The 20939-nt window shown below is 39.7% G+C and overlaps 1 protein-coding gene across 1 annotated transcript in view; it reads right to left on the bottom strand.

The window, feature by feature from the left end:
* The window catches only part of EYS (eyes shut homolog), a 1008942-nt gene that overhangs the window by 34605 nt on the left and 953398 nt on the right, over positions 1-20939 (bottom strand). The window contains exons 43-45 of the mRNA XM_052781811.1: positions 9054-9236; positions 2047-2213; positions 1720-1864 (exon numbers count right to left, since the gene is read on the bottom strand). Coding sequence (XP_052637771.1) covers positions 1720-1864; positions 2047-2213; positions 9054-9236 — 495 coding nt within the window. The remainder of the gene's footprint in view (positions 1-1719; positions 1865-2046; positions 2214-9053; positions 9237-20939) is intronic.

Below are 20939 nucleotides of genomic sequence, written 5' to 3'. Positions count from 1 at the left end.
CCAGAGTTTTTCTGTGGGCTCCCTATACCTGCAGATTGGCTGAAGTAAAATGGTTCAATATTTTCCTTTATGTTAGTGGTCTTATGGTTCCCACTCTGGAGAAGGACTATGGAGGTTTATTTCTGATCCTGAGGATCCCGAGAGCTGAAACGGGAGATTTCTGAGCTAGAATAACAAATGAGATGCTGACTACATAAGAAAATGTCGTAGGAAATCGGTCACAGGGAAGCGTAGCTTCCTTGAAAGTCAATATGCTCTGGAGAACAGAGACAAGCCGCTGCTGCGAACTGGAGCATGGAATGAATTAGCAAATATAGTAGACTTAATACTGTGAATGATAGGGACAAAGAGAAAACTGTTTATGAGCTACATATTTGACAAAATTTTGAGATAAAGACTTCTTTTTAAACAGTAACAAAAATCAATAAATAGCATGGTAACTAACAGTACATGAACTTTGAAATATTTTTTATTTTTTGGAAGAATATTCATCCTGCTTTTGTAGAAATTTGGCCATCCCAATACAGTCGCAACATGAGGAACCTTTAAAACTGGAAAAGTTTTGTGGTTAAAGTGAAGCACCAGAGATTCCTGTTGGTCACCCCTAACATTAACATGTCTATAAAAAAAGCCAGAAGTACTTCACAAATATTGACAATATTAAAATACTTGCATAGACATTATGTTTTACGACATGTCAATTTGCAAGCTGTTAAGAAGCTATGAAAAGTATAACTATTCAATCCATACTTCCTGAAAAGACAGAGACAGATGAAATGTTAATTTGGATGAGTTTCTGAGTGAAAAGTTGATTATAGGATAAGAAATTGATTTCAAGGAAGTTTCTATGTAAGAAGAAAATGTAAGGTGATGGCTGGAAAAGAGGCAGTTATGTGGTCTTAGTGGAAATGGAGTGTAGTAGTGTATGAAAGTGAATCTTACTGCTATGCTTGCTTTTCCTAATGTGCCCCCAATTTTATAATTGAGAACTCAAACTCTGCTATGGCAAAATGTTTTCTTTTCATTTGAAAGGCTTTCCAGTGCTTAAAATAAATTGAAGTTTACCTCAAAAATATCGAGTACGTTATTTCTATGGAAGTAAGGAATGCAAATAAAGAAGTGTTATGAACAAATCCTTTGCTTCATTGTTGATCTGGTAAGAGTTGAATTAAGATTTTTACAGAGCTTCAAATATCCATTTCGAGGTAGGAATTATTATCTGTTAGATGAATAGCTGAAATATTCCTAACCGGAATTACTTAGGTCCTGTCTAGAGACCTAGACCATGATGTCAGGAAAAAAAATCAGATTTTATGATGTCCTATCAGAAAGAAGCTTTCAGCATGAAAACTATTACCCAAACCAGCGCTGGCAGTGACAACGGTCAGAGCTAGCTGGAGAAGAATTGAAACTACTTTACCACAGAGAAAGAAAGTCCTTTTGGAGTGATGCTGTAGAACAGGGACAGATAAGAAGAAATGATATCATGGCAAACTTCCATTTTTATCAGAAAAAGTATTAAAAATATTTAGCAAAGCCTCTCTTTGCTTTGTGTTTCTTAGTTATTGTAGTAAAATAATGAAAAAGCCACAGGAATCTCAGCCAAGGAGATCCTAGTTTGTTTCCTTATAAGACAGAGATTTTAAATCTTTATTTCATAAGAAACTGAAACAATTTAACGCATGTTTTAAAAGGAATTGAAAACAGTATAATCTTTACCTTGAAAGCCATTCTTAAATCTGGATCCCTTTGGTAGGAGTTCTGGAGTATACTCGCGATAGCCTCCTAAATAAAACTGACTGAAGACATTGAGTCCAACCAGTCTCCCAGGAGAAGTGACGGTTTTATTCTTCTGATCATCCACCTTTGAGTAAAACATTTATATTTGTTACAACAAAGGAATTTACCTTATTTAGGAACTCCTAATGAAGGCAGTCCTCCAAACTTAACAGGGAAACACAAAATTTTTAAACTTTCCATATAAAATGTGAAAAAAAAGAACACTTTCATCTAAAAGCTGTCCTTCTAAAGGAAATAGTTTCTTACCTTCAGCCAACCTTTTTGGAGATATCTGCCAAGATGGATGACATGAATATTGAGTGTCAGATCAAGTGGTTTACTAATGATTGTTGCTGTGCCAGAACCTAGATTGTAGCTATATACTACTCTGCCATTACGGAGGCCTAACTCCAAGAAATCATCTCCATTCAGACCTGAAAAGACAAAAATAGAGTAACTACTTATTTGAGGATTGAGTGAATCCCAATGCATAAACTATCCTCCAAATCCACTGAAAATATAAGAGTTTAGGAAAATTTTAGCAAGGAAGGTTTTAGTTTTGTATATATTTTTAATATTCTCTGTTTAACTTGTAATACTATTTCCAGTATTCTTGTGGATTTAAAATAGAAACTGTAGAGATTTTGAACATATTTACAGGCTTGTTGAAGGAAGTTCTTTTTCATACTAGAGTAGGTTAATGACATCCACAAAACCTGTTGAGCCTGGTGAATTTAGCAGTCATTGCTCTTCCCCCCGTCCCGCAACATGAATAAATGCTCAACTTTCTCCAAAAATCTGAGAAAAAGCAAATTGAAATTCCAAGTTGCATGTGAGAATAGCCCATGACTTCATTCTACTCCCGTACGCTTTCAGCTTTCGCGGTAGGTACTTCAACAGCCTCAAAACTTGAGGGCACCTGCTGCTGCAAGGTAAGGAAGGGGAGCGACAGGGCTGGGGGCCTGAGGAAGCTCTAGCAGCTTCTCTCAAGCGCGGTCAGCTGCCCAAGAGTGCCGGGAGACGTTACGGGAGCTGCCCCTGATTAGGGTGGCTCTAGAATATTTGTTACTGGAGTTTCTTTTTAATTCTCTGAAGTCTTCTTAAACGTTCAGGTTAGAACTCTTTCATTTCCAAATTTGCAGTAAAAACTTTAATTTCTTTACATTTAGGACTGTATGCTGGAAGTAGTAGTCTGTGCTTTTCAGGTACTATACTATAAAATCTCATTTGAAAGATTTTAGGTCAGACATAAAGCCTATGAGTAAGAATTCAATTCCTGGACCCATTCCTGGTCATCCAAGTAAGTGGATTTTTACACTGGCATCTTTGAAGAGAATTAATCCCTCTTCTCCTGTAGGCAAGAGTGGAACCACCATTAGTTAGAGAAAACAAAGCCCACCCTTTCTTTTGCACATACTCTTAGCAGGGTAAAAGAACTGGGATACAAAAAATGGTAAAAGGGAAGAATGTTCTCAGTCTTGGATTAGGGTGTCCTGAATTGAAATTCAAAGCCTTCCGTTTCTTTTTACAACTCTCCCATGAATTCAAGCATTTCAGTGCTCAATTTCATGCCTCTAAACTGTGTTTTATTTGATATTTTCTTCTGTTTTCATAAGGCTATCTCATTTTGCATTTGTTTTAGGGAAGGTCTCTTCCTGTTTGTTCTTGCAGTGTCACACGGTGGCCCTCATTTCAAATGGGTGTCTCAGTGCCCCTGCTCCAAGCACATGGGGAATTTGCTTTATTTGCAAAAGATAAAGTGGGCTTTTCCCCACAAGAAGCAATGATACGTGGATCTCGTCCTCCCACTGAAGCTCTGCACACTGCTGTTTCACAGCCCAAACTGCCATATTCCCCTTATTTCATATGCTGTAAATGAACATGCTGCATTTGCAATGTGGGGTGGGAGGATGGGGGGGGAACAGCACTCTGCTTTTTCTATACAGAAGTTTGATTCTTCTATACAGTTACTATTTTGATGCAACATGAATATATATAAAAAGAAGAGCTTATTCCAAAGAATTTGAATACATAGCCTCTGTAGAAAGTATGCAGTTACGTTCAGTTGAACAGAACACAAACACTGTTCATTTTTATTACAATGATTTGTTCATGACTGGATGAAACCCCATTGCCTTCAGTTACACTGGGACATTGCCAGTGAAGGACTTCCAAACTGAAAATAACAGTTTTTTTAAATCGTTACCAAAGTTTCTATTTTCAGCACTGTCCACAATGTACTTACATGATTTGGCCTGCAAAACTAGGGGAGGCACATTAAAGACAAAGTGTTATTTAAAATGCTGTCTGAATTTTTAAAACGCTTTCTTGGAAATGAAGGACACAGAAGAAATGCAACAGTGTCAGCATTCTACAAAATTGACCTGATGGTGAAGATAATGTTGATTGATAGTCTGCATAAATGAGACAGCTTTTAACTGTTCTGTTGGTTTTGATTCTTTTGTCTTACTGCTTGTCCGTACCAAGAATGGAAAGGAAAACAGACTCTTGAGGAGGCTTCAGAGAACTAAGGCCATCTTAAATTCATATTATTTTTGTTGATTTCTGATCCTCTTATTTAGGGGTTCAAAAATGGTTGACTTCTACTTATGCATTAGACCTACAATGGCATAATTTTATTGACTTAGTTTTTTCTTACACTAATATAACTGCAAATAGAATCAGATCCCAAATGTTCTCATATTTTAGACTTTCAAGGTTGTAAGTTAAGTGACTTAAATATCTTAGCTATGAAAACCAACGGTGTTTATTTTGTAGAGTATACACTATTAGATGGAATTTGGGGACGAAAAATTTCCCGCCTTTTTCTGGTTTTGTATCTGTTGTTAGCTCTAGAATATTTGTTACTGAAGTTTCCCTGGTCAGAACAGTTTTAATTCTCTGAAGTCTTCTTAAACTTTCAGTTTAGAACTAATTTGTTTGAAAATATGAAGTAAATACTTTCTTTACATTTAGGACTACCTGTGCTATCATCAGCAAAAATCCTTCAAAAGAAAGGGGTTTTTTTTAGGGGGGGAACAAGGACAGTGCCTTTTTATTGCAAGAGGGCAGCTACTGAAACTTGGCATTATCTGTTTTAAACTATTTTTTACTGTCTTACATTTAAACCCTGCACCTGTTGAAAAAGCACGCTTTTATACATACCAGTTTTAAATGTCCTGCAACATAGGACTGCAGTAAACATCCTTTAAAAATGGTTTACACTGTGAGCAAATGTTTGGTATGTATGAATAATCTCACGCTTGAGCTGCGAACAGCACACTCAGCAGCACTTTCCTCTTTTTAGACGTGCGCTCTTTGAAACCGTCAGTGTTTTAGTGCTTTTAATTTTGAAGACCTTTATATTCACTGTTTTTCTGCTTCCTGAAAACAGTTTATTTCTAGTCAAGTGAATAACTTGACTTCAGACTTCCTTTTTTTCTGTCTGATAATGAGCACATCCATATATATACATATACTTATTTACACATATACATATTTACCTCCTCTTCTTTGATAAGTAAAGAACTATACTTGTAAGTTTATTCCAGTTTGAAAGCAATGGTAGTTAGCATGTATTCAGCCTGAATTGATCTAAAATTTGAAAAATCTTATTCTGGAAACAGGAGACAAAACCTGCCACCCTTTTGCGGTACTGCTATCTAAATATTCACAGGGCAAGCGATACAGGAGGATTTGCTTTTGCTTTTACATTATTACTCCCACTTACAAAGTAAGTACCAACCAACTATTTACATAAGCTTAACGTATGTTAAGGCCCCACTCCTTCACTCTGGACTTCTCTTCCCCCCAACGCCAAGCGGTGCGTGGGGGTCCGTGGCCAGTACACGGTGGTTCCCCTCCGCCGCTCCTTCCTCCTCACACCTCTCCTCCGCTCTGGTGGGGCAACTTTTGTCCAGGCTTGGGGCAACAGGAGATGTTTTTCAAGTATTCCAACCCAAGCCAGGGGTCAGGCATAGCCCCGAGACTTAAAGAAGAGGACGTGTCCACTGTGATCAGGGGAAATAGCGAGCACTGCTAGTCTGACTGCTGTGAGAGGTTGGGGTTTAGGTGAGATATTAGAACAAGGGTGACTTGATGTGTAAGCTTTGTGGGGGTAAGAGGAAGAAGATGTTATACGTCTCTGCGTTAGGCAACATTTAATAGTACCTCACAAGAGGTTAGCCACGACATCAGTGTCCGTGGTTTTGGCAGAGACGACGGTGGAGAGGAATCAGGTAGAAAACTGCAAGAGAATGCTATGAGAAATGGGATGAAATGGAGAAAGGGGAAAATGTAAAGGGAATAGTAAAAATACTTCCTTGCAGCAAGATCACAGGCTGCAAAAAACCTCACACCCCTCATGGTGAGAGCATTATTGCTTGATACTCGGTAAAAAGTAAATTGTAGAACAACAGCATCTCCTCTCGGTGAAATAAGCAAAGTTCACTTGGTAAGAAATACTGCGCTCTGGTAATTAAAACGGGGCTTACTCAGTCTCCCCAACCATTTAAACTAAGGGGAAAATAAATAAAACTGCTACACAGCAATTTACCAGGCACCTCATTGTTTCTCAGCCTTGCCGACAGCTGGTGCTCTGCTGCCCACCCATCATCTGCCACGGGGCTGCAGAAATGCATTACCACTGCACGGCAGTGTTTAAAAAAACCCCCGATGTGCAAAATAATAAAAAGCCAGGTTTCTGTCTGACAACTACAAAATAAACCCAGAATACTAGTATTTTGGTTAATAAATATGACACCAGTAAGAATTTTTTTTATTCATTTCAGCTAAATACAGTTGCAAGACCTACACTTCACAATGACTTTGACATTACAGGGTACACCCTGAAGGCAGGCCTTTTTGAGACAAACTTTAGTGCCATGTGTCTTTTATTTTTAAGCAATTTTTTTTTGTTGTTATTCTCTTTTGATTACTGTAACTGAAAGAAAATCAAGTTATTTTGCACCATTGGTGCTCTACTTTTCATATTTGCATTTTTTCTAACTTGCGTAAAGACAGTGGACGAATTGGTATAATTTCTGTTTGGCTACATTTCCTACAATTTCTGTACTGTCAGTTTGAAATTCAGTTCCAAAGTTTGCAGAAAAGTGTCTGAATGCGGTGGTTCATTCTTGTCATTGAAAAGAACGTTCTAACGATTCATTTGTGTTTGTATTACAAAAGAGCTATGTATTATTGTTATAAAAATTTAATGATGGGGACACTGGCTTCTGAAAGCTGCTTTCTGAATGACTAGGTGGAAATGTTTTAGGTAATGTCAACTCCATGCACCATTTCTACTTGGCTACCCAAAAAAAGAAAGACAGTATTTTCTCCAGCCACAACAATAAATAATTAGTGAGTGAAAGGAAAAACTGCCTAGGAGTGAACTGTGATAGCAAGTGAAAGGAAAAGGTGCCAGGGAGTGAATGGTGACTGTTGCGGGAGTAAAATGTGGCACGAGGGGTGTTATTTGTGTTAGGCTAATTTGGATAATCAACTCGATAAACTAAATCAATTTGCGGCTGTTTGTCCAGGTGCTGTACCAGGGTCTCATGGCACACTGAAGTACAGTTGCTTGGCTGAGCTGCACTAGCTAAATTTGGCAGGATCTTTGCAAATGAAAAGTAACAGGCTTAATTATATCACAGATATGTAAACTGCCAAGCCATTCTATGCTGACGTTTTAGTTTGCATTGCAACAGACTAACAGTCTGACTCTCGGAAATCTACCACAGGGAGAAAGGGGAAGAAGCCCCAGAGGGTACAGGAACTATCGTAAAGAAATTTAACAGAAAACAAGACCTAAGAAGATACCAAATGTATTAACATAGCAAATGGAGGATACCTGGTATCCTATGGATGTGATGTACCGCAATTGTTTTGTGCGACGTATATCTAACTGTATAATGTTGATTTTTAATAATGTAGTTTGGACCTCAGTATCTTAAAACTGCTAATAATAATTTCTTCCCTCTCTAATTTTCCTGAAGTATTAGTTTTCTGATACTGTTCAGCGTAAGTATAGGGTTCCCATAAGTCATGGGCCATATCTGCCAAACTCATGTGATGTTTTGGATATGGTAAAGCATCTACTGTGGCAGTAGAGACTTATATTTATATACCTAAATCACTCCCCTACTGTGATGGGTTTAGACCTAACACCACATCACCAAACCTCCCTCCTAGGCTTCAATAATCCCATATGACAGCTCCAAACCCCAAATTTACCTCATGCTCCAATTACAGAAACAATTAAAGTAAAAATAAGTAATATGATTCCTATGATCTATTAAGTATAAAGTAGTTTCTACCCTGACTGCTTTAAGTCTGCATTAGCATTTGATGAAATTTTTCTCAACTTTCATCAATATTATGGGTCCTGTGTGGACAGCAATGCTAAGACAGACAGAACACAAGTAGTATTACTGTTTTACCCCATTTCAATGCTGAGGCTGTGCCAGCCTGCCACAGTGGGGTGCTGTGAAAAGATAGCTACAGTATTGCAAAAATCTTAGTACAAATGTAAGTAGATTTATACAACCTGCTTCTCAGCTGTGGTAATTAGACCAAGTTGAACGCTTTGCGATACAGATTGTAAGCACAACTTATTTATAGCTAGCTTGGGTTAACTTGCATTGAGCGATCTCAGGGGTTAGGGTTTATTATTTTACGTAAATAACACAGAGTCCAATTCTGGCTGCCACAGGGTTGGTTTTCGGTGTGGAGAGTCCTGCGGGCCATGGAAGCGCAGCCACTGTGACAACAGCAGCAATTCATGGCTGCTCCTGCGGCAGGTCGCTTCAGGACAAGGGAAGAAGAAATGGCAGAGTGGCTGTGGCGTGTGGGGTGGATGGATTGGTTTTCCAATGAAGTAAGTATCAGTGGAAAAAGATTTGAGGCAGCATGTCTCAAAACTGTGCACCAAATAAATATAATCAATAATGAAATTTATGTTTATGACTGAAAAGAGAACCTTAATCTTCTGGTTTCCATTTATTTTGCTCAGAAATATGCTACCTCAAGCGTCAGATTAACTGTTGACTTTAATTACTGGAAGCAGTTATATTTCTCCTTAATGAAAAGAAACACTTATACAACCTGATTGTTTACTGTGTGTTTACAAAACAGTAAAGTATTGAAGAGATTATTTTCCTCCTAATGAAATGATACCCTAAAAAGAATCAAGAAAAAGCTGTGTACATTTTTATCCTACTTGTTTAATGAATATTTGAAACACTGTAAGGATAGGTAATAAAAATAAAGCTTACCGTGGCCTTTCTGTCCAGTGAAAAAAATCAGGTTCTCTTGTAAAGCTGAGTGGTGGTTTGCCAACTGGAATTTCAAGTGGAATTCATAGTAGAAGGTGATATTTGGGATTGTAGAATAGGCTAGGAATGAGGTATAGCCAAAGTCATCCGTGCCACTGAAACTTGGTTGACTGATATTAATAGCTGGATTAAAAAAAAAGAAATTCAGTGTTAGGGCAAATTCTTTAACATATGTATTTGCAAGTCCTATTTGATAGTCCCTTTCAGAACTTAAAAGCTAAGAAATAATACTAATAATTTGATATGTTGTAATGTGTTTACACACATGCAGATATAGTTTGGCTTTCCTCTGAGTGTAATCTCTGTATTTTTCAGCTTTTGTAAATAGGCTTATTTTACAAATGAATTATTGGCAACTACTGCCATCTCCTGGATTCTAGATACCATTGTCACAAATAGAAGTACACTGCAATATTTATTCAAAACTCAAACAGACAAAAGAAAACATGCAAAGAAATTCTCCTGTTAAAAGAAATGCCATCTCTGACACGCATCTGAGTGAAAGTGAGTACGAGGCTCTACTGAAGAGGTTAAGGAATAATAATTCTTCAGAAGTAGAGAAATAATAAAAAGAAATATCAAAAAAGATGAATTTGCAGCACAGTGAATAGGACCTACATGAATTATATTATTCACTTTATTTACTCCATCATTTGAACTGTCAGAATATTCAGGAATTGAGTATCTAAAAATGTATAATTTACAGTACTGACAAATTATTTAACCCTTTTTAACTGTCATTTACGTTCGATTTAATGAAAATTTCCTTTATGCTGGGCACTGACCAAGCAAAGCATGTAGCTTGTTCTAAAATACCTTTGCCAACTATATACTCCCGCTTCTTCCAAAGCTGTGCAGGCTACAAGTTCATTCAAACACCAACCGGTTTTGTGACACAGAAGTTTATAATTCATGCTGAGAAAAACCATGGGATTAAAAAAGCAAAGAAAAAGCAAATAAACCCAAGTCCATACACGTATCTGTACTGGTGAACAGTTGTTAGAGCCCTGGCAGCACGCACCCACACGGCCCCAAGGACTCGGCTGGAGCCGAGGAGCCAGGCTGCTGTCGCCAGTTCTTGTAGTCGACGCTCAGGGCAGAGGTAACATAATGCCCGTGTCGACAATACGGTGTAGGGAAAAACAGGAGAGAGAGGAAGAATAGCAGAGTAAGGCTGAATCCTGAAAGACTGGGCATGGGCTAGATTTAAAAGATTCGAGCGGTTACCTCCAACCAACCTTAGCACGAGATGTGACTGGCTCCAGCTGTACTAGTGAGGGCAGTAGGACGCACTGGGGGAGGAAGGAATACGTAGCTGCACCACGTACCAACCAGACTGGGAAGTGCTAGTAAAGAATTATAATCTTCCCCAAGTAAACCTGTGTTAGCCTAAGTACGTTTAAGCGTCTGGCCCTAAATACTTACGGTGTGGGAGAAACAATCACATGTAATTGCGAAAATGGTATTCACCATCTCTAGTTCGTGGAATCTGTTTCTAAATTTGCAACCTGGGAAACCTGCCCTACTGGCACCAACGTGGCAGACATCGCCTTAGTGTCCGCATCTGACAAAAGGTGCGGGCGTAGGTTCCGACAAACCTCGTCTAGCACAGACTTGGAGTCTGCAGCAATACCGAGCGTACTGTCCCATTTATTAAGCACTACGCACATGGCACATTATGCCTTATTCTGTGATCTTAAATGGGAGCCAGGAAATTTCCATATGAGACAGTGATTTTGTCCTAATTAGAAGAAAACTGGCAATGAGTTTGTTCTCAACCTAGTCTGACTGAACATAACCTCCGGCCTCAGACCTTTGTGAGTCATGCCCTGCATTGGAGGAAAAACGCAACTCTCCCATATCTGAATTTGGTGTGGGCTGCTGTCCACTCCCTCAGATTACCTGAGCCTTGAGGGAGGCTCAAGTTCTGCATTTTTTGCTTCTCAGGAAGCTAGGACAGCCAGGCAGCTCCTTTAATGCGAACCATTCCTCCTTTCTTTTTTTTCTTTGTTTCTTTCTTTCTATTTATTTAATAAAACACAAAATATTTAACAGACAAGATTTTGAGATAAAGGAGGCCTTTGTGTTTATTGTCTTTTCCTGCTTCCCTTTATAATGGGAAAGGCAAAGTCTATCATGTACCCTCCACAGAGCCAGGTAATCGAGATCACTGAAGAGTCTATTCCTGTCAAGTTATTCCCAGCAGGGTAAAACACTTTATTCCCAGGATGAAGTACACCATCATCTCAGCTGTTTCCTTGGAGCTTTCTAACTGGGGGGGGGTATTTTCCTGCCTTTTGACTTGCTCCTTTCAGCATTACCTATAAAGATGGACTGAACATTGACAAAGGAATGTCCTGCAAAGTGATCTACAAGAGTAGGACCTGGACAGTAGAAGGATGCTACTCCCACTGACAGTGCTGCACAACATAGCGAAAATTGTTATATGTATCCATATTCTTAGATTATTATTACATACCCATTTCAATTTCACTGCAGTTTTGACATATCCTAGAACAAAAGGCTCAAAGATCTCAATTCATACGTACAGCTAAAACCACCTCTCATTTAAACAAGAATAGTTTTGGCCCCTGAACTGGGGGGGCAGCAAATTCAGGGCTACTGAGACAAGACAGAGCTTTTCTCTGTGCATTTCCTTATGTAACAAAGTGATAGATAGATTTGCTGGGTGGTGGTTTTGTTGGAGTGATGACAAAACTGTGTTGATAACAGAATTGTTCCTATTTAAGGTTATTTTAAAAAATTATTTACCTTTCAATAACTTTACCTAAAATGAGGGGCATGTGGCTAGTCTTTCAAGAAGGCAGAAGTGGAAACTGGCCTTAGTCAATTAAACACGTTACCCAAAATTAGTTTGGTCAGTTCACTGTCATAGGAAGTTGCTATCATTTCACTCCAGAGACTAGTATCACCATTTATATATGGCCTGTGGTACTGCATATGGCCTGGGATCCTTACAGTACTGAAAAGGTTGGCCATTCTGTCTTAAATTGTGGTTTCGCCTACTGTTTCCTCCTGGTTTTAGGATAAAGTCAAAGAAAACAGGCTTGAGAGAAAAATGACCAAGCCAAATTGACGATGAAGTTTTAGCAATAAATTAACAGAAAATGGTAGAGAAAGATAAGCAGTTTTATTAAAAATATTAATACTAGTAAATATAGACAGCAATACTCAGCGTCTGTGGACAGGTCATGTATGCTGTATTTGGGCAACTGTCAGATGTCAAAATCTTGACACTGTCAAAAAAGGCTTAAAACGCTTCTTAGAGACACCTCAGTGATAGTCCAAGCTCAAAACACCTTAGACAGAAGTGACATGTTTTGAAGAATATTGTGCAAAGTCCTGAAGAAGGTGTATCAGAGAATGTCAACGCAACATGTTACTTAAGGGTTCCTGAAGGCAGGATAGCCATTTCTGAGAGCACGCTGAATGAATGGCCTACATCCATGATCTTTAACATGGATGCACCCTGAATGAACATCTACACGAAGGCAAGAAGATGGGAGCTCTATCTTCAACCCAAAACACGATATACGGTCTGGTTTGGACCTTTACCTACACTGCGGTTTTACCTACAGTTTACCAGAACCAGCTACAAGAATTGCACTTTACTTTCCAGATCTCCATATGGGGAAAGCTTACATATAATCATACCTTCCGCACGCTCACAAAAAAATCTGGTACGTAATAATTTTTTGCTATACTGTAATAGAAAAACATTTTATATCACATTGCTGTTTAATAATTGTTAGACTTTTCTCATTTCATAGTATTGCTTACCTATGTTTTGCTATATCTATCTACTATAGGAAAGCGACATATCTAGGCCCTAAGCATCCCACTCGTTAGAAGCAACCTGCACAGGTACGCAGTGGGGGGCAGTCATCTGACCAAATGAGGGCATCTGTGATAGAGATGTCTACATAACAGCTGACCACCTAAAGTTGCACTTTGTGTCAGTGGGAAAATTCAACACATTTAGGATGCAGCGTCTTTCATATAAACACCTACTTTATACAGGTCAGGTGAACTGTATTCTAAAATGCTTATCTCACCCCACCAAATACAAAAGTAGTGTTGGGTTGTAAGTCAGAGTAAAGTATTATAGACTTCTGAAGTTAGGTGGGATGAAGCCTACCTTCTCTGTATCCTGCAACTACTTCCCATTCTGCATGTTGTCTCTGGTTTTCATTGCCATAAAAGCTAAATGATTTAGAAATGCTGAACTCATTGTCTGGGAAACCAAGGAAACACTTTTTTCTGATTTTAAAGAATGGGAACCATAGGGTGCTCAGAAACCAAGTTATTTGCACAAAGTTGCACACAAAGTCTGGAGTGTATTGAAGAACTGAGTATATAGATCTCTAAACTCCAGGTTAGAGCACAGTCACTAAACATTCTTTGCAAATTGACCTTTTAATTTCTTACCCCTGGGTGTCTGAGCACAACCCCTTTCAAAACACCTGACAAGAAACAATTTTTATAAATGATGTCCATCTTTGACTACTTGAGCATCTCCTCTCAGCTCTTTATGGTCTTTTCATCCAGTTTTAACTGTGCATTTTGCTGGGGCCATGAAGTACATACAATAACACCTCCGACATTGTAGGGGCTTCAGACATTCCTGCCATGCTATAGGTTTCAGATGTGGTAACAGACACCAGCATACAACAGCTTTTGGGATAAACTATTTATCTCAGGATAACAGCACAGTAACAAACACAGATCAGTAGTACAATTACCCTAGTCAAAACAGTAACTCCAGTATATCACTAATAGTGGGCTAAACTTAATATCTGGGCACACAGAGATTTACCTAACGGTGGTTATCAGGAGGCCGGCAGGAAGCAGGACGTGCTTTCTCCTCCAGATGAACAACTCAGACCCACCGATGGGTTTAGGGAATTTCAAATTCCTTCACCGGACTGTCCTTTTTTATTGTCGACTTGCAGAAGCACTACCTGCACTTGTTAACAAGCCGCCGCACCTCACCCCTGCTCCCCTCCGTGCCCTGTGTGTGCACGGTGCTTGGATGCTCCCTGCCATGGTGGGTGACCGCCACGTGGAGCTATACCGGTGTAAGGCAGGCGGTCACCAAATGGAGAAATACTGTATAAGGCAATAGGAGCCCCACAGGCATGTTTTATGAAAACAATTATACATTGTTTTGGTTCACTTCTTCGCAGTGTTGAAGCAGTTTCTCACACCTAGTAGAAGTCAGATGCAGCGTCTAATTAACTACCCTATCCTTAGCAGGTAGGTACACGCATTAAGTGTTTGTAAATAGTCCTCCCTATGCTGGTCTCTGGAGAGTAAAATGTATTTAGAAATGTGAATTAATCCTAAGTCCAAAGCTTGTAATTCTGGCTAATTCAATGTATCTATCTTGACAGCTGTTCCATATTTTATCTGTTTCTGGATTGCCGCTTACAGATTTTATACCACATTTTTAATCATGTTTCTTCTCTCTACTAAGTATTATTTATCGAGAGATCTTTATCCAATCACATCAAAAAGTTAAAGGTTATCAGTAAATGTGCATCAGTGTAAAACATTCAGTCTTTGAGATACCTTTCATGCAATGACGTTCATTACTTTGATTTTAATACAGACTAGTTTGCCATACTCTTAACATATTTTTAACTTAAAAATTAAAAAAATATTAATAACCCTGTATGAAAAATACAGTGATTGGTAAAATTGTGCCAAGCGAGATAACACCACCTTTTCCTTTTATTCTCTTTCTTTTCATTATAAAGCTATGGAGCCGAGACTGTGCAGAAAATTGTATAATCTCATAGCCCTCTTTTCCTTGAAACACAGTCCTTCAAAGCATCATTTACAAAATGTTTGGGGCTGGTTGAAATAGCAGAGGGCACAGCTAACCACATTGGGTTATTTCCCTTTTCCTGCCTCGACACCACCCAAGCTGATTTCCTCTCTTGCTCTCGCGGTGTACAGCCTGCAGCAGTAAAGAACTGTGTCCCAATGGCTCCGATTATGAACCGTGCAAAACCACACTCCAAATTAACACTGTGCCTAAAACACACGCCACTCTGACAGAGTACTGAAGCCTTTTATCAATTTTTTGTGCTTGATCTTGTCCTGTGTCTCTCTATCAGTCCTATGCCATTCATCATTGTCCTCTTCTGCACTCCCAGTACTGAACAAGTAATAAGGTATGGTATGTCCCATTGCCTCACGAGCAAATAATGACAAATTATCCCATTATATAAACATATTAATATGGTTGGCTACCTACTTCCCTAACATTGTACATCTTATCAGAGGTGAGCATAGAAGTGGGAGGTAAAAAAAAAATCAACTACAGTTTGAAGAAAAATCTTAACGAAGAGGAGAGAATAAAGTGACAAAGAAGAAAGAGAATAATGGTTTCATTATCTTTGAATTTTCTGTTGAGTTAAAATTAATGTTCCTTTCAGCGTTCACTGCCAATACATCTTGAACCACAGCTTTACAATACATTGCAAAAAAAAAGACAGCTGGAAGGGATAGAAAGAGATGAAGAATTCAGGCTAAAGAATTACAATCAGATAATCCACTTTTTTATATTATCATTGACTAACTGTGAACAGTTATCAGCTCAGTGTCTGCCTCCAGGATCAGCAGCCATATACACTGTGGGATGAGTATTATTCAGTTCTCCCAAACACCAGCTCACATATTTGCAAAGACAATATTGAAAAGGGAATGGAGATTACTACCAGGCATTGTATATTCCAGTCTTCCAAGCTGTGGTGGGTTGACCCTGGCTGGACACCAGGTGCCACCGAAGACGCTCTACCACTCCCCTCCTCAGCTGGACAGGGGAGAGAAAATAGAACAAAAGGCTCGTGGGTCAAGAAAAGGAGAGGGAGAGATCACTCACCAGTTACCGTCACGGGCAAAACGGACTCGACTTGGGAACCCTGTAGTTCCCTGGGTCTTCCCTCATGCCCCTTTTGTGGACTGAAATAACACTGGCTAGCTTCCAGTCAGCAGGGACCCCCCTGGACTCCGAAGCCCTTTGGTAAATGACAGAGAGGGGGTGCTGCCAGAGCATCTGCTGGCTCCTTCAGAACCCCGGGGAGAACCCCATGAGGCCCCATGGGCTTGTGAACTTTCAGCTGAGACAGCCGGTCCCTTACAACTTCAGTGTCCACAAATGAAAATTCACTGTTCCCACACTCGTGGTCCTCTGACACAGGGGACCAGGCAGCCCATGGTCTATCAGTATTATTAATGACTGAGGCAAAAAATGCATTGGATGCCTCTGCTTTTTCTTCATCCTTATTAGTCAGATGGCCACCTTCAACCAGTATTGGTCCAATGTTTTCTTTAGACCTCCTCTTGCATTAACATACTTAAAAAAGCTCTTATTTTCTGAAACAACACTGGCCAGTTTAAAATCTAATTGAGCGTTGGCCTTTCATGTCTTCTCCCTGCATAAACGAACCACAGCTCTGTACTCGTCCCGCGAAGCCTGTCCTCGCTTCCAGAGATCACACAGTTTCTTCTTCCTCTTGAGCTCCACGAGAAGTTCCCTGTTCAGCCAAGCTGGTCTTCTGCCTCTCTTGCTTAACTTACAACGCAGTGGAATTGCCTGCTCCTGTGTATTTAGTTTACATGTTTTGCTAGTTCTACATTCAAGCTGTTTTCTTTAATAGGCAACCTGCTTTCCTCACCAAAAACTCTGGGAAGTGCAGGAGAAGAGAAGGGGTGCTGGAGCTGTGGAGCGGTGCAGTGCCAGCTGAGAGTGCGAGGTGGTAGCAGAAGACTCTTGACGTCTGGAAGACTACTGTGTGAGGAGTTAGTGATCCGCACAATGGGTAACTGAGGTGTAAGCCTGCCCCTCCACACCCCCAGTAAATACTTGGGTATTCCTTTTATTTGTCTTGTGGTATCGGTAGTCATGGAGCCCACATGCCCTATTAGGTTATTTCTGTAGTCATATGGACCAGTAACTTTAGTTCTGACTGGAAGCTGAGATTTGAAATAGTAAAAGTCATTCCACTGCTCAAGGATGAAAATACGAATCTGAAAAACTGGTAATACAGCAGTGACATTAATAGTGTGTGACTGTGCCTATGTGTGTTCTGTACAATTTTTATGACATTCCTCACATTGGAGGGGAGGGGAAAATTAAGGCCCAGCTAAAAGCAAATGACCCAGAAAATAAATTCTCTTGAACAGGAAGAAGAGCAACCCTGATCAGCATTCCCCAAAGTCTTTTACCACTGACCAGAAACCTTGCGATGCAGGTTTTTTTTATCTGAGGAAATTCCCTTTGGGCATCTGCTGTCACTGACCTGCACGATTTAGTCTGCAGACCCAAACAACTCTGAAGGTGACATTGTGTGCCAAACATAGCTGCAGAGAAGCAATTCACTGGCAGGCTGGTTTTCACTCTACAGAGCAAGTGACTTCCCACTTCAGCACTCTGAAATGAATTTTATACATGGGGGGAATAACATCCTACAGAAAACCTGCTGGAATCCTTTGGACTGTGAAGCATTACCATAAATGTTGCTCAGAAACGTTTCAAGGAACATACTTACAGATTGCTGTGAACGCATGCTGTGAACGGCCCTTTGCGGTGCATGTTTATTAAATACAATGTCACAGTTCGGACTCTGTTTTATGTTGTCACATATGTACATATGTGAAACACACAGTGAAACTAAACCGCTGAATTTGGTCTAAATTGACACAATTACTCATCTTAGCAATGCACATTTCCTTTGAAGTCCTTCTCCTTTTAAATTTACCTTTGTGCTTACAAAGCATTGGCTCTTGATTCCTGGCTTAACAAAATGCTTCATATTATGACCAACAGCTTCCCAGAAGGGCCCAGTTTCTTGTGTAACATAAAATTAACAACAACATCAAGAGTTTAGAAGTCCTGGTGTTCATTTCCATTCCTGGTGAACGAACCATTTCTGCTTCACTCACATTTAAGAGGCCATCACAATGTACAATGATACCCTGATAGTTCCTCTTTAAAATTTCTGCGTCATACATATCAAAATTTCTTACACTCAGATATTTCCAACGTGCTGGCCTTGTATTATACAGATCATGTCAGCTTCCTGTGCCAACCAGGGAATTGCCCAGTCTGTACTTAGTGTTAAAGTGTTAAAAGTGTTAAAAAAAAGTGTTAAAAGTGTTAAAAAAATATATAAAAAAGAAATAAAGGTTGATTACAGAGATGGTAGCAATTAAACAACTTTTTTTTTTTGAGGTACAAGAACAGTGTCCTAAACTCTGCTTATTTTGGTGAGATACAACAATAGTATTTTTAATAGTGTAGGCTCATTAAAACTATTTTACTTTTATTTCATGTTAACAATAGTGATTTGGCCACATTTATATTCGTATCACTAGAATTCTTCATTTTAAAAGAGTTGAAATATGGGGATATGGACATCCCTCTAACGGGCTGAGCTCAAGCTTTCTCTTTGGATCAAGCAAGCACCACAGATCTTCATTTAAGTCTTAGATCCTATGAAATGACAAGTGTCCCCAGATGACAGGCAGTTCTAGCGCTAACCTAACCCTCACTTGCTTCCATAACGAGTTGTTGATATGCCTTCCTGACCAACTTTTAAAAGGAGAACAATCAAATATATCGGAAGTATTTTAAAAAGCATTTTAGAGAAAAAAATGTTCATAGCACCGCTGGAGAATGTGTATTCATTTGGTCTGAAGCGGTGCGATATGTAAACACTTTCTTTCGCCAGTGTGATCCTAAATACTGGAGGAGATTTACAATCTGCAAGACACACAACGCAAGCAACTTTTTACTAAATTAAATGTGAAAGGAAATTTATCAGACTAGGGCTTGAACGTTGGCTGCTTTCACACAAAACTACTGAAAAGCCGGAGTTCAATAACTGGACTCAGTTTAAATGGTGCAGATCCCTTTACGTACAGCTTAAACAACCAAAGTCACCCGGGAGTCAAGCTGCCCCCGTAGTCATATAGTTGCGTATTGATGATGCGCGTTGCTAAATATTTCCTATTTCAGTAAGTGACTAGCTGCTCGTTTCAGGCAACTCCACCCCCGAGCTGGAAGTCACGGGGGCATCTAACTCCTCAAGTCAGCGGGGGTCGGTTGTGTGACGAAAGCTCGCCCGCACACCCGCAAAGGAACAGAGAGAAGCGAAGGCGCACGGAGGGGACCCCTGCTCTGGGGACCCCAGCCCAGGAGCCCTCAGCCCAGCCCAGCTCCTTCTCCAGGGTCCCCGAGGAGCGCAGAGCTCGAAGGCGGGCGGGAGCCCCGGGGAAGGATTCGGAGGAAGGGACACCCTCTCCGGAGGAGACCCCCAGCCCGTGTCCGGGTGTGACACCCACCATGACGAGTCAGCGCTGGAGCACCTCTTGGAGAGGGGGGTGTAACTGCCATGGGGTATGGGACACATTACGGGACGCGGGTGAAAAGCATGTTGGAATAGCACAGAATTTATGGAAGTTTAAGGGAGGAGCCACAGGTGGGGAGAAGGAGGGAATTAGGTGATCTGAGGAGGAACAAATGTGGAAAAAATAGAGGGATACAGGGACAAAAAGGGCCAGTCACATGTAAACAGTTGGCCGGTCAGTATGCTTGTCTGGCCGTGTCCTTCGCCTGATCAGTGCAGCCTGTCCTTTCTTTTAACTTACATTATCATCCCCCGTCCCTGCTGGCCCATTACGCCTTAGCTATGTAGCTTCTTGAGAGAGATTTCAATATATAATGGTCAACTTGCAGTCATAAAAACAGGGTCATCTAGTGATAAAAGCCAGGAAAGATATGTAGTGAGAGATAAGGCATTTTACTATATATATTTGGAAAAACAGACATGCTTTTAGGAAGCTTTTCTTGATGTCTGAAACAAGCATAAGGTAACTAAGATAAACGCAGAGCAATTGTTCCCAGCCTGCTTAGACTGCAGTATGCTCCATCTGCTTCAGAAAAGAATGAAAAGTTCTTGTTAGTCCCAGGAGCTTGTCTGTTTTTCCATATTTATATAGGTTTGTCTAATAGAAATTACTATCTGTCCTTAAATTTTTGCCTTATTTGTCGTATTTATGGCAGCATTATAGTTTTGTCACTTTTAGAATGTTTTGCATTCCCCATAAAATGATGTTTTTTTTCCTCGTCATGCCAAGCATTTTGGTTCTGGTTTTTGTTTGTTTGTTTGTTTGTTTTTCATTTAATAGTGACAATAGTTTTATTATCACTTTTTCTTACATATTTGTAGAGATTGATATTGTTCTTAGTGTGACTTCCAACTCTTAACAGATGGCAACTGGAGCTCTGATATGGGCAAGACCTGTAGCAGTGGGCTCATTTGTGGCTCTGTCCACATCTTTATTTATCCTTACTTTGTCTTTTGTAAATAATCTCCATTGGTAGGAGCAGCAATGCTGGCATGAAATCCGCAGTTCTATTTGGTACATTCATTTTCATTTTATCAAATAATCACTGTAACATCTTGCACATTTGTTGTTGACGAAGACCAACTATTACTTGATAAGCATTTAGGAGAAACAGGTTCTTCAGTGTTTCAGACACAAAGTAGCATGCACTTGGTTACTAATCTTAATAGTAGAGACAATATTATTGTATATCTTAAACGGGACATGATGCGTTAAAAATGCGTGCACCTAGACTTTAAATCTGTGGACCATTTCTTTCTAATAAATGTATTACCTGGGCCACTCATTTTGTTATAGTAAACAATTAAATTTTTCTTCTGTTTCTAATACAATTCACATTGTTCTACCATTGTAATTAGGCAATCTAGCATTATCTTCAAATACTTC

The sequence above is a fragment of the Harpia harpyja genome, chromosome 3, assembly GCF_026419915.1.
Source record: "Harpia harpyja isolate bHarHar1 chromosome 3, bHarHar1 primary haplotype, whole genome shotgun sequence".
In the NCBI taxonomy this organism is placed as follows: domain Eukaryota; kingdom Metazoa; phylum Chordata; class Aves; order Accipitriformes; family Accipitridae; genus Harpia; species Harpia harpyja.
This window is presented reverse-complemented; position numbering and strand designations above follow the sequence as displayed.